The sequence below is a fragment of the Genypterus blacodes genome, unplaced genomic scaffold (assembly GCF_046128005.1).
Source record: "Genypterus blacodes isolate CSIRO-AG114 ecotype Tasmania unplaced genomic scaffold, CSIRO-AGI_Gbla_v1 ptg000032l_1, whole genome shotgun sequence".
Lineage (NCBI taxonomy): Eukaryota > Metazoa > Chordata > Actinopteri > Ophidiiformes > Ophidiidae > Genypterus > Genypterus blacodes.
In genome coordinates, this window is record NW_027466845.1 from 6,614,262 (window position 1) to 6,625,256 (window position 10,995).

General features: G+C 45.7%; 1 protein-coding gene across 4 annotated transcripts; it reads right to left on the reverse strand.

The window, feature by feature from the left end:
- Window positions 1-174: 174 nt before the first annotated feature.
- eif4h (eukaryotic translation initiation factor 4h) lies at window positions 175-8,310 on the reverse strand. 4 transcript variants are annotated; one of them, XM_076146399.1, is made up of 7 exons: window positions 8,165-8,310; window positions 5,698-5,885; window positions 5,000-5,064; window positions 3,986-4,094; window positions 3,135-3,227; window positions 2,515-2,685; window positions 175-2,059 (listed from the first exon to the last, which is right to left on the reverse strand). In XM_076146399.1, exons 1-7 carry the CDS (start codon window positions 8,227-8,229, stop codon window positions 1,920-1,922), a joined length of 831 nt encoding a protein of 276 aa, XP_076002514.1. In that variant the 5' UTR covers window positions 8,230-8,310; the 3' UTR covers window positions 175-1,919. The 4 variants fall into 4 exon arrangements, with proteins under 4 accessions (XP_076002514.1, XP_076002512.1, XP_076002516.1 ...); XM_076146397.1 differs by having other exon boundaries at window positions 2,515-2,688; XM_076146401.1 differs by lacking the exon at window positions 3,135-3,227.
- Window positions 8,311-10,995: the final 2,685 nt, after the last annotated feature.

Consider the following 10,995-nt stretch of genomic DNA (forward strand, 5'->3'; position numbering starts at 1 on the left):
CTTAAGTTTACCTTAAAGTTTCAAACAGTTAAAACATGTATCATGAAGAGTGGTCAATTTTTAGGTATGAAACAAATAATTCAGGCACAGTTAAAATACTATTAAGTCAATTAGGAAACAGATGTAAAGTAAAAAGGCAACTGAATGAAGCGTCTTTCAAAACGCGCACACATGTTGTGGGTGAAAACAGAGCAGTGTGAGCTTTTATTCTGATTAATGTGTGATGACACCTTTTATTGCCATAAACACTGTAGGAAAAATGAAAATATACAGCTGCAGTACAGTAACAAAAAGTGAAATAGAACAACCATTTGCGACACCAGATATGACTTTTATCTTCACCAATGTTTGTCCTGTTGGTGTGATCGGCTGAGGGGACAGCAGCTGACTGGCTGTCTGAGCAGGACCAGTGTTAAATGATGACCAGAGGCATGCAAAGTGTTCAATCGGATAGGGTAGGTATGGTCAATAACTCATCACCTTCACCAACAATCCAACAGGAGTCACATCGCCTCCTTAAAAACCTAGAAACTGAATAATCCATCATCAACATCCTCAGAGAACTAGAAAATGAGACCAGACAGTTGTATCTGTAAGCACCCCGCAGGTGGGATCGGGACTTGTTTAAACATTAAAACTGTCTCCACAACTGCATTTTTGTTTTTTGTCCTATGTATTGATCAAACGGCTGCTCTCACAAAGTCGTTAACCATTTCCCATGTCTTCCCTAAATGGCAAGAATACAACACTTAACGTTTTTTAGGAAGCCAAACAGCTGAGTCAGCGAGAGGCCCTCAGACAAGACGCTTTACTTCCTGCCTTCCTTCACTGAACACCGTGAACAGGTGGTGCAGCAGTGCATCGTGGGAACAGAAATAACGCCACTCTCAGCCTCACCACTTGGTACGTTTTTATTTTAACAATTTTGGAAAAACAAAAAGGGGGGGTGTCTGCCTCAGGCGCATGTAGGGTGGGGCCTGTCGTCACGCTAGGGGGAAGGCTCAGCGACAATAATGGGAAACGAAACCAACCAGAACTATCGGTCCTGACAGAAGTTCAATCCCACCCATCCGACAGGGCAAGCAGATAAAAAAAACATGAGATTTCACGTTTTTCAGCATAAATTGAAAAAGAAAAAAATGAAAATAATGATAACTGGATTAATCTAAGCATGGTAATCTGAACGAGCAGACAAATTACACTGTTAAAAATCCAAAAGGTCAAAATAGCTTGATTCAATTAATCTTTGAGTTTAGAGAGCTTGATTTCCTTCAACAGAAAAAAACTGATGAGCCATCTTAAAATATTTTTAGTTTATTTATTTTTTTAAAAACCGGAGTTCTTGTCAAAACTCAAATTTAATTAAGTGAGCTGCTTTGATGTTTTGAGTTTTATTTATTTGTTAATTTTACAGGCATTGGAACAGGGAAAGAAAACAAAAAAAACTGACCCGACCAATCATGTTGAGGCAACGGTGCTGCTTTAAGACTACAAAAAAAAAAAGGTTGTTGTTGTTGGAGAACAAACAGCTGGATGACGTTTCACCTGGTGTGGGGGAGAGTACGGAACGAAGCAGGCACTATGCACAGTGAAGCTGGGGGGAGCTGAGAGTCTGGACATGCATTAACAGGGTGCTTGTTGGTGTTCATGTTTACAGGTTTATTATTTCTCGATGTGCGTTTTTCATCTTAAGTCTGTCTAAGAATAAATATTTAGCTCAAACTGAACTCAAACAGGAAGAGGAAAAAGAGGGCGGCATCTGCTCATTCGCTGGCTGTCAGAAAGGAATGCTAACGTGGCGTTTAAACTCGTTTCGTTGGCCTTTTTTTCTCAATTTTTTTTTCCTATTAAAGTTCTCAATCCATACACAATCGTCCCCTCCCCCCCTCCCGTCCCGCCATCCTCTCGGCTGTCAGTCTTTACTCTTTTTCCTTGGGCACCCCTTCCTCCCGCGGCTTTGCGCCACCAAAGATGGCCGACGTCGGGTTGGCGACCTGGTTCAACGGCTCAGAGACCGTACGGGGCTTCAGCTGGAGGCGGGGCCTCTGTGCACGCTCCTCTGCAAAAGAAAGAAGAAAACACAAATAGACCTGTTAAACACACACACACACACTCGCAGACGCGCGCGCGCGCACACACACACACACACAACTATAAGCAACAAATGTACAATGTAAAACAAAAACACGTTACAGGCTGTGCACATGCCTCTGTAAACAACAAAGGGATGTGTAGTTTTGCATACTAACATACAGTATGACAGCATGTTGTGGTATGTTGAGGCTAAATATTTGGTGTCTTTGCTTTAGGCAACAACATGGCCTTTCCTATGGCACCATCCCCAGGACAAAGTGCCACCCCACCCGTGCTGAGGATCTATGAACAGCAAAGAGTGTACAAGAGATATCGCCATTTTTCCTACTGCTTCGTATTCAATGAGCAACTGAAACGCCAAACAACCCCCGCCCCAGAAAACAACTCCACAACAGGCATAAAGATGCGTTCTTGTCTCACCATCAGAGGGTTCCCTGAAGTCTGTGGGTGCTCCACGGGCAGGGGGGTCTCTGAACCGACCCATCCCCCCGGCACCAGGGCCGGCACCTGGGCCGCCGCCCCTCCTCTCGCCAGGGCGACTGCTGCCGCCGCTGCCTCGTCCCCGGCCCATGTAGTCGTCATCCCTAAAGCCTGCTGAGACAGACGGGGAGGCCGAGAGGTTAAAGGTCGATCGCTGCCCGCCCCCCACACCTGGAACCCTGAACCTGGAAGGTGACTGAATGAGCATGAGATGGCTGAGGTGATAAGGCATGAAGGAAAAGCAGGGTGTGGTCCCGCAGCTTCAGGAGGCTGCCGGGCAGCGGCAACCCCCTCAGGCTCCAGGGTCAAAGTTCATCCAGATTACCTGCTCAACTCTTCTAAATTTCATTCTAGAAGAATCTAATTTAATTCTATTTGAACATGAAACATGAAAAGTAACTTGGCAACACTTGCTGCTGTGTAGTTTAACGTGACGCTTGGGTTCATTTGAGCTTTGTCATTTGTTTCCCTGCGTCTCTATGCTGACGCGGCTGTGGCTGAAGTGAGCCTACAGCATGCGATCACATCAATTCAGACTGGTTGCTGTACTCTGATATCACCTCCTCCTCCTCCTCCTCCTTGTTGATCATAGAAGTCTTCCCCGCCATCACGGCCTCCTCTGGGTGCTCCTCGGCCGCCGCCTCCTCCTCTTCCTGCAGGCGACAGTGGGAGTTTAACCGAGGAAAGAGAGAGAGAAAGGAGGAGGAGAGATTGAGAGAGAGAAAGGAGGAGGAGAGAGTGAGAGAGAGAGAGAGAAAGAGAGAGAGAGCGGAGAGAAGCAGGGATTCCCGCAGCTTGAAGACGTGGGAGGAAAGCTCTGAGCGGGCGGGGCCTTAGTGGTTAGCATGTTAAAATGCTAAGGTGAGCTAAATCAAAGTGCAGCCAGCCTTTGATGTCACACATTTTGTTAATGTTGTTATTTCCGAGTCGGTTAGTCGTAGTGAAAGATTATGCTCCGTCTCTGGACTAGGTAACCCTGTCTGTCTGTGTCTGTCTCTATCTGTCCATCCACCCTGTAGGCTGAGCAGCCCAGCAGCTCTGAGAAAGGAAATGATGTGTTGAGGATGAGGATGAAGCATGAAGGATGAAGAGTCCTCCTCTCTCTCCAAGTCTGAATCAAGCCAAACTCGTGTCTCAGCTGAGACTAAACAGTGAACATTAAAAATTGAGCACAGCTGAGGTTGGAATGGTGAGACAGCAGACTTGGAGGAGACGTGGACAGAAAACGGACATCAAGGAGGTTAACGGTCAGAGAACAGAAGCTCAGATCAGATTAGAAACACACAAAGAAGAACAGCTGACACACACAACTCTTACATCCAAAATTAGGAACTGCAGGAGTGACTAAGCTCCACCTCCAGTTAAGTTAGAGCTGCACACACACGCCTGTGTGTGTTACGGCTCATCATACCTCTGCTGTCGTCTTTCCTGAAGCCGAAGCCGCCGCCGCCGCCACCGCCGCCTCGCTCTTGCCTCCGCCCCTCAGCGATGTCCACCCTCAATGTCCTTTCTCCTAGCAACTGCAGGGATCAAAGGTCAGGTTAGACTAGGGCCATACTGTAAACAATAACGCAGAGCTGCAGCTTCCTCTTGAGAGAACAGTGTAACATTTGGTAGAAAGGGAGGAAACCTAGATTAGAACACAAAAGGATGTTCCTTAATGCTGGGACAACACAGAGACCCATCTGGCTCCCCACCGTCTATGTCCCCTACTTCTGCTCTAAACAATGAGGAGTGAGCAGCCTCCTCAAGAAGGAAACCTGAGATGACTATGATCAGACTCTTTTATCAGACAGACACACCCGATCACTGGAATCCACTTTATGATCTGTTACAGCTGACCCACACATGGCCACACTGACAAAGTGCACAGGTGCAAAGTGTGTGTGTGTGTGTGTGTGTGGGTCTATCAGTACAAACAACACTACAGAGCATCTGAAGACACACTGACAGCTGATCCAGTCATCTAGTGGTGACATCATCAGTGATCGAGATATCAGAAGCCAGGTTTAGAGATCAGGAGGAAGGAGAAGCCTCTGAGTCGACTCAAGTTAACACTTCACTGTGGCAGCTTTCAGTTTTGAAGGCTTGGGGCTTAAGATATTTAGTGCATCTTGGAAATGTTTGCCGGAATGTCACATCTGACACGCTTCAGCGTCGATGAGGTCACCACCCATGCCTGCATGTCAGGTAAAACCTGTAATAACTACTGCTGCTGCTGGAAGTACAGGTGTTCACTGGTGGAGCTCTGGCCACAGTGAACACCTGTAGTTTAAGCATTTGACTGGCTGAAGTCTGATTTGTTGGCCTTTGTAAACGCATTCCTTTCCACATCTACAACCAACTGCCATGTGTCAGAACAGAGCCGGTCCATGTGCTGAACAGAACAGAGGCACATTCAGGTTTGGACAGTCATGACACTTACCGCACCATCATAGGTTAAAGCTTCCTTTAGGGATTCCAGGTCCTCAAACTCCACATAACAAAAACCTGAGGGACCAAAAGAGAGGAAGATTAGACGTACAGATACACACCGCCATGTTTGTACACCAGATCAGCACAGGGCTCTCATATCCATTTCACACAAATCTGCAATCTAAAGGCAACGTGATAGTTTGTCTCTGAGGCGAGTAGAAGATCAAGCGTACGATACTTCAACGTCAAAATTCTCAAACTCACCAGAGTGTTTTATTAGACTGTAAATATGTTGTAATCAGAGATCACAACACTGCTGTGGGACTTGGAACAGAACATGATGCAACGGAATCTAAAACCCAGTCAGAATGACAGAGGAAAAACACGCTCACCATCTGTTTGAGACCCGAAGACAGTGATGCAAGGAGCGGGCGACCCATTCAGACAAGTGAACGTCTCTACAATTCACTATTCATCAAGTCGGTCATCTGTTCTACCTGCTGGCAGCTCATCAGGACTGGAGGGGATCCAGGCTAACCTGGTCTGTCTGGGTCTGACTGTGATCTCTCTCATCATGCACTTGACTTGACCGAAATTATGAAAGCCTGACTGCGCTCCACAGTGAAATCGCAGCGAGCAGTGTAGCGAGATCATTCTACCGTGTGTGTGTGTGTGTGTGTGTGTGCGAGCGTGGCCCCGCCTACTGACCTTTGAACTTGTCCGTCTCTTTGTCTCGGACCAGTCGAACGCTGCGGATGCTCAGCTCTTTGAAGATGATGTCGATGTCGCCCTGTACCGTCTGGAACGGCAGATTCCCCACGTATGCTGTGTATGGGGGCTCTGTGGGCAGCTCCTTCTGCTTCCTGGGTGCTCCGGGGCCTCCACCTCCACGGGACCTGGACACCACACACACACACACACACAAACGTACGTACGTCATGATTTATGTCCTAATTCTAAAAACTGATGAGTTCAAAATGTGTTCACACTCACAGACTATCGGTTTCTGATTGGCTCACACACACACACCACTGACAGAGCCTCCTGCACAGGTGAACACACTCAGTCGCTCTCTGGTGGCTGCTGTGCTGTGCTGTGTTCAATGACTCCTTAATAAAGTCAGTATGTATTTAGACTGCAGAGATTTTTATGAGCCCTTGTTTATTAACACTGGCCCGATTGTTAACTGAACTGGGTACGCTGCATTTTACACTGTTCAATGAATTTGAGCATCAACTCAAGCAGAACAGAGACAGCAGGGTTGATTGATAAGTAGTGAGCTCAACAAAGCCGGCACGAGACTATTCCAACGTAATCTGCTTCCAAATGGACAAACTTCTGCCAATGCTGCTGGTCAGATTAGTCATAAAAAATAAAATAATAAAAAAGAATCCTTCAGTTACAGGGTGCAAAGGATTGCTTATGCTGAGTAAATTAGATAATCAGAGCATTCCATTCTGAAGGCAGTGGACTAGTCGTCAAAGAAGTCACTTGTCAATAAATATATGATATTTCAGGAAGACGACCAGCATCTCAATGACAGGAAGGCACATCCCATCATCACATTGTTATCAGGTTATCAGTGCACCAATCAGCATCTACTAGCTGTATGCTTATTTAGGAGCCAGAGCGTCTTCATGTTTCATATCCGACGTGCCAATATTACAGAAGTTTGCAATCATTTCCTGTAAGTACTGAAAGCATGATTCATATACACAGCTGCTGTATGGATATGAGCCAGATGCAGAGTTTAAACTGATTTCCTGATTGAATAAAAATGAGGATCTAACACATGAAGTCCTGTGCTCCTTTCATCACTCAGTCTCTGCATTTACAACAAAGGTTCAACTGCAGCATCAAGTCAATGACATCAAATAACTCATGAAGTCTGTGGATTCAAATAGTTTGACATGTTTTCACCCTTAATCAGGTTTGATTCCCAAAACTGTATTTTACTCATTTATTGTAATTTTAATGTGTTGAGCTTGATCAAAGCTTGTATTAGAATCCAGCATGATTAGACATTAAAGGTTGATATGTGTCTGCACTGCCAGACAGACGAAGATGAGATGATGATGAGATTTACAGCTTTCATAGTGAACAGTGATCATTTTTTGAAACATTTACAAAATATAAAACCTTAAATGTGAAGATTTGAGAGTCGGTTGATTTGGAAATGTTCACTTTTCATCATTTGCATGTCAGAATTAAACCAGGACTAACGCTAGAAAGGACTTATTACACAATGATGACGGATTTAAAAAAAGTTATATGCATCGAAATGTTTAAAGATCTGCATATCAATATTGGGGGGAGGGGGGGGTCTGTGCTGCCCCGGGCCCAGCCACCAAAGTGCTGACATAATTACTTAGGCTTGTATGAATACGACATGTGTGAGCGTTCGATGTTTAGGTGAGCAGGCCGGTGTGTGTCCCAGCAGCATGAGCACACACTGCACACTGGGGTCCACAATAGAAGTCTGAGATCTTCCATCAAAACAACAGAATGGGACTCGACCTGTTCCTGGATCTATTAGGGGCTTCAGTCCCTCTCGGGCCGCAGCGTCTCCTAATCATTCTGCAATTCATTCATTCAAAAAAATCCGAACTGTTCCGCCTCATAAATCACCACAAGGAGACTTGTAATGCACATACACACCCAGAAACAGACTCAAGAGCCAGAAGCGCTCATGAATTCCCTCCGGTGTCCACACCGCTGTCGGGCTGGGAAACGTTCTGCCGCGAACACATGCAGTCATGCGGCCATGCGGCAGCCGGAGCTCCAGCCCCGCTCCGCCTCACCGCCCGGCCTCTCACCGGGGCCGCCTTCATTTAGGCTTTCACCCCATAAATGCGAGACGTTGTTGCCAATGCCAAAGCGCTGCCGGGTGTGCGAGAAGCGGCTCCATCACCATGCAATTTGGTCATACAGGGCTAGCACGTTGCTAACCGTGTTAGCCTGTTAGCTCATGACCCTCGAGGTTTCCCAGCCGCTCCCGCCGGGTGCCCCTCCTCCCGCACAGGCAACTCGGCAGCAGTCGGCCCGGTTCCTCACCGAGGGCCTAATCGCTATGCAGCGATGCGCGAGCAAACTGCAGCGGGGAAACACGACGCCTCTCCGGTGGAGGCTTGTGTTTGTGTTTGTGGAGAAGTAGCTGTGACGCATGGAGACTCACCCTCTGCCGCCACCGAAGTTTCCATAGGCCCGGTCCCGATCATCATAGCTATCGTAGTCCGCCATTACTGCTGCTGTGTCCAGAGGAGGAGGAGGTCCTTCACGACTCAGCGCGGGTTTAGCTGCCCGCACATCGCCGGACCGGCAGCCGGAGATTCGTCAACAAACTTGCTGTAACCCCGTAAACTCATAATATCACGTCCTTATTTTTAGTGATCTATTTTTTTTATTTTTTTTTTGCGGTTGTAGTGACGGGGTTTTCCAACATTATGCCTCCATTGTGTACGTAATGGGAAGTTTGAAAAATATTACAAAAAGTTCAGAATGAAACCGTCCAATAAAAGACATCACTAATATGTCATCCGCAAAACCTGAAAATTAGAAACTCACAGATAAAGTGCGGAGCAGAGCTGGAGGCTGTAAATTAAATAAAGTGATGAGGTGTGTTTGGAATCGGTGGCGCCCTCTGGTGGTCAGAGCGCTTAATGACAAGGAGGAAACGGCAGAGCCTTTCTGTCAGTCCTGCTCATGGGAACACACCACCCTGCACATTCCTTGTGTATTCATGCAGTACGCACACCTGATGTGTGCCATAGCAGACACACATTTACAAAGCCAACATTCAATCTGTGCTTATTTTAAAAGCAACCAACAATTCTTTTATCGAAACACAGAAACCTTTTGCAAAATAAAAAACTGTTAACAATTTCCTCAAATTCTTAACTCAACTGAAATTTCAGATGGGCCACCTAATTATTTATTGACATCTCATACTGTATCATGCATATGGAGGAAATATAACTACACAAAACCTAATTTCTCTCAGGTCCTTCCTCTCCTCTCCCCCCCTCTCCTCTCCTGCTGTTAATCTCTCATCACGTCCACATTTGATCTCATGTTTGGATTTCATTAAACATGAAGGTCAAGCACCCTCTTGACCTCCTTACGGGTGATGAGGCAGAGAAGAGGGCGAGCGAAATGAGGAGCGGGAGGAGTAATCTCCCTACATCAGCTCGAGTTAAAGCGGTCTGAGCTCGAAAGCATCTGATCTTCATCTCTCTATCAATTTCTCCCTTTTCCAAACAATATGAATATGCGGGGTCAGTGGAGGTTAAATACGTTTCTTTATATAGAAATAGATCTGTTTTGTTTTCCTTTCCATTCTCCCAGATGTCCATTTGTTTCTTATGTTCTTTCTCCTCTTGTTTTCTTTCATTTGGTTTAAAGAAAAGAAGCAAAGAAAGACACGGAGACGGAAAAAAACAACAACAAACAACAAACTAGAAAGGATGCTGCCAGGGGCCAACACGCCCAAATTTCTCTTGTTTCCTTAATTGATACAATATGTGGGGAAATTCCTCCTCTGCCTTTGAAGCATCATAACTACCAGGATGAGGACAGCACAGGGATTCAAACCCACAACCCACAACAAGGCAGCAGCGCTTTAGGCTCAAACTCTGCGATCACAGTTAACATTTCAATTGTCTTGCACAGGCAAACTTTTGACCGACAAAACGACCAATCACATGCCTGAATCTCATCCCAAAGTGTCCCCAAAAGTAGGCGGGGCCTCGTCAGTGCGTTATGACAAGTAGTCTGTATAGACTCAGATCTGCTAGGGTCCGTCCAGGTCCTAAATGGAGACACAGTGAGAAAAAGGCACTTCCTCTCCTGGAGACTGGTGATAACGTTTCCACGGTGATGGCTTATTGTTTGGCAGGTTTATCAGCTTTAACGTGATTGGCTCAAACTGTTTTTGTTGGTGATGACAAGACGAGGTGAATGGCAGTACTTTGACTTTTGACCCCTGACTGGTGCTGACGTTTGCCCATTCATGCAGCAATGTGTCACACACACTCTCACTCGCTCGCATACACACACCCCCACACACACACAGCGAGTTTGAGCTCCAGCATGGTTCCAGGGAGGCTTTCAGCTATAATTAAAGCTTATTAAGTTTCATTGAAGCCTTTTAAATGGCAGCAGCTGATTGGCCGGGAGGTTGATTGGCGTCTGAGGGCCTTTATGCCGCTACAGCTGCAGCTTCCTGTTTGTTGTTTGAGCTATTAAAGAGCATCGGCATCGCTCCACTCTTTAAACACAAAGAGAGGTGTGACATCATCATGACTCCGTGTGAAAGAGCGAAGACACCTGCAGGCACACACACACTCACACACACAGACACTTTCACACACAGCAAGAGAGCGAGAGATAGAGACCTTGACACAGCAGAGATTTGCTCATTTCCATGAGAGTATATAAATAAATATGATATTTGTTTTACATTGCAGAAGAAGCTGGTTAAGACACTGAATTAAGTTTAACCTCACAGATAAACAAGATGACCCAAAATCCAATTTCTAACTTAGAAATATTGCCATTTCTCAACTGGCACGACGCCAATTCTTTTTTTGTCAATAGTAGATTAAGCCCAGGCACAGTTAGAGGTAAATACAGTATATATAGTGTCCTTATCAATACTATACACAATCTCAAAGCTCCTCTCATTTGGATGCCACACAGCGTTCACCTGTAAGATTTATGTGGAGTTGCCAGGTTTGTGGATTTTCAGTACTAGTCTTCAGTACTAGCACTAGTAGTCAACAATCTGTGGGATCAACCAGCAGAGGCCACGTTCCCACCTTTTTAAAACAACAACACATCTCAGTTTCACTTTGGTATTAATTACACCTTTAACTTTATTACTGTGACAATTTGTGTTGCTAAAATCACTCAAAGTTGCTATAGAAATAAAGATTATTACAAACAAACAAGCAAACAAGCAAACACAAATACAGATAAATGAACAGCCAGCTGCTCTAACAATCTCTG

Coding starts and splice junctions, on each gene's coding strand:
- eif4h (XM_076146397.1), bottom strand. CDS start 8,229: ATGGCGGACTACGATAGCTATGATGATCGGGACCGGGCCTATGGAAAC. Junction 2,689..3,134: donor AGGAGGAGGAGGAGGAGGAG/GTGATATCAGAG, acceptor CGTCTGTCTCAG/CAGGCTTTAGGGATGACGAC. Junction 2,060..2,514: donor CTTCAGGGAACCCTCTGATG/GTGAGACAAGAA, acceptor TTTCTTTTGCAG/AGGAGCGTGCACAGAGGCCC.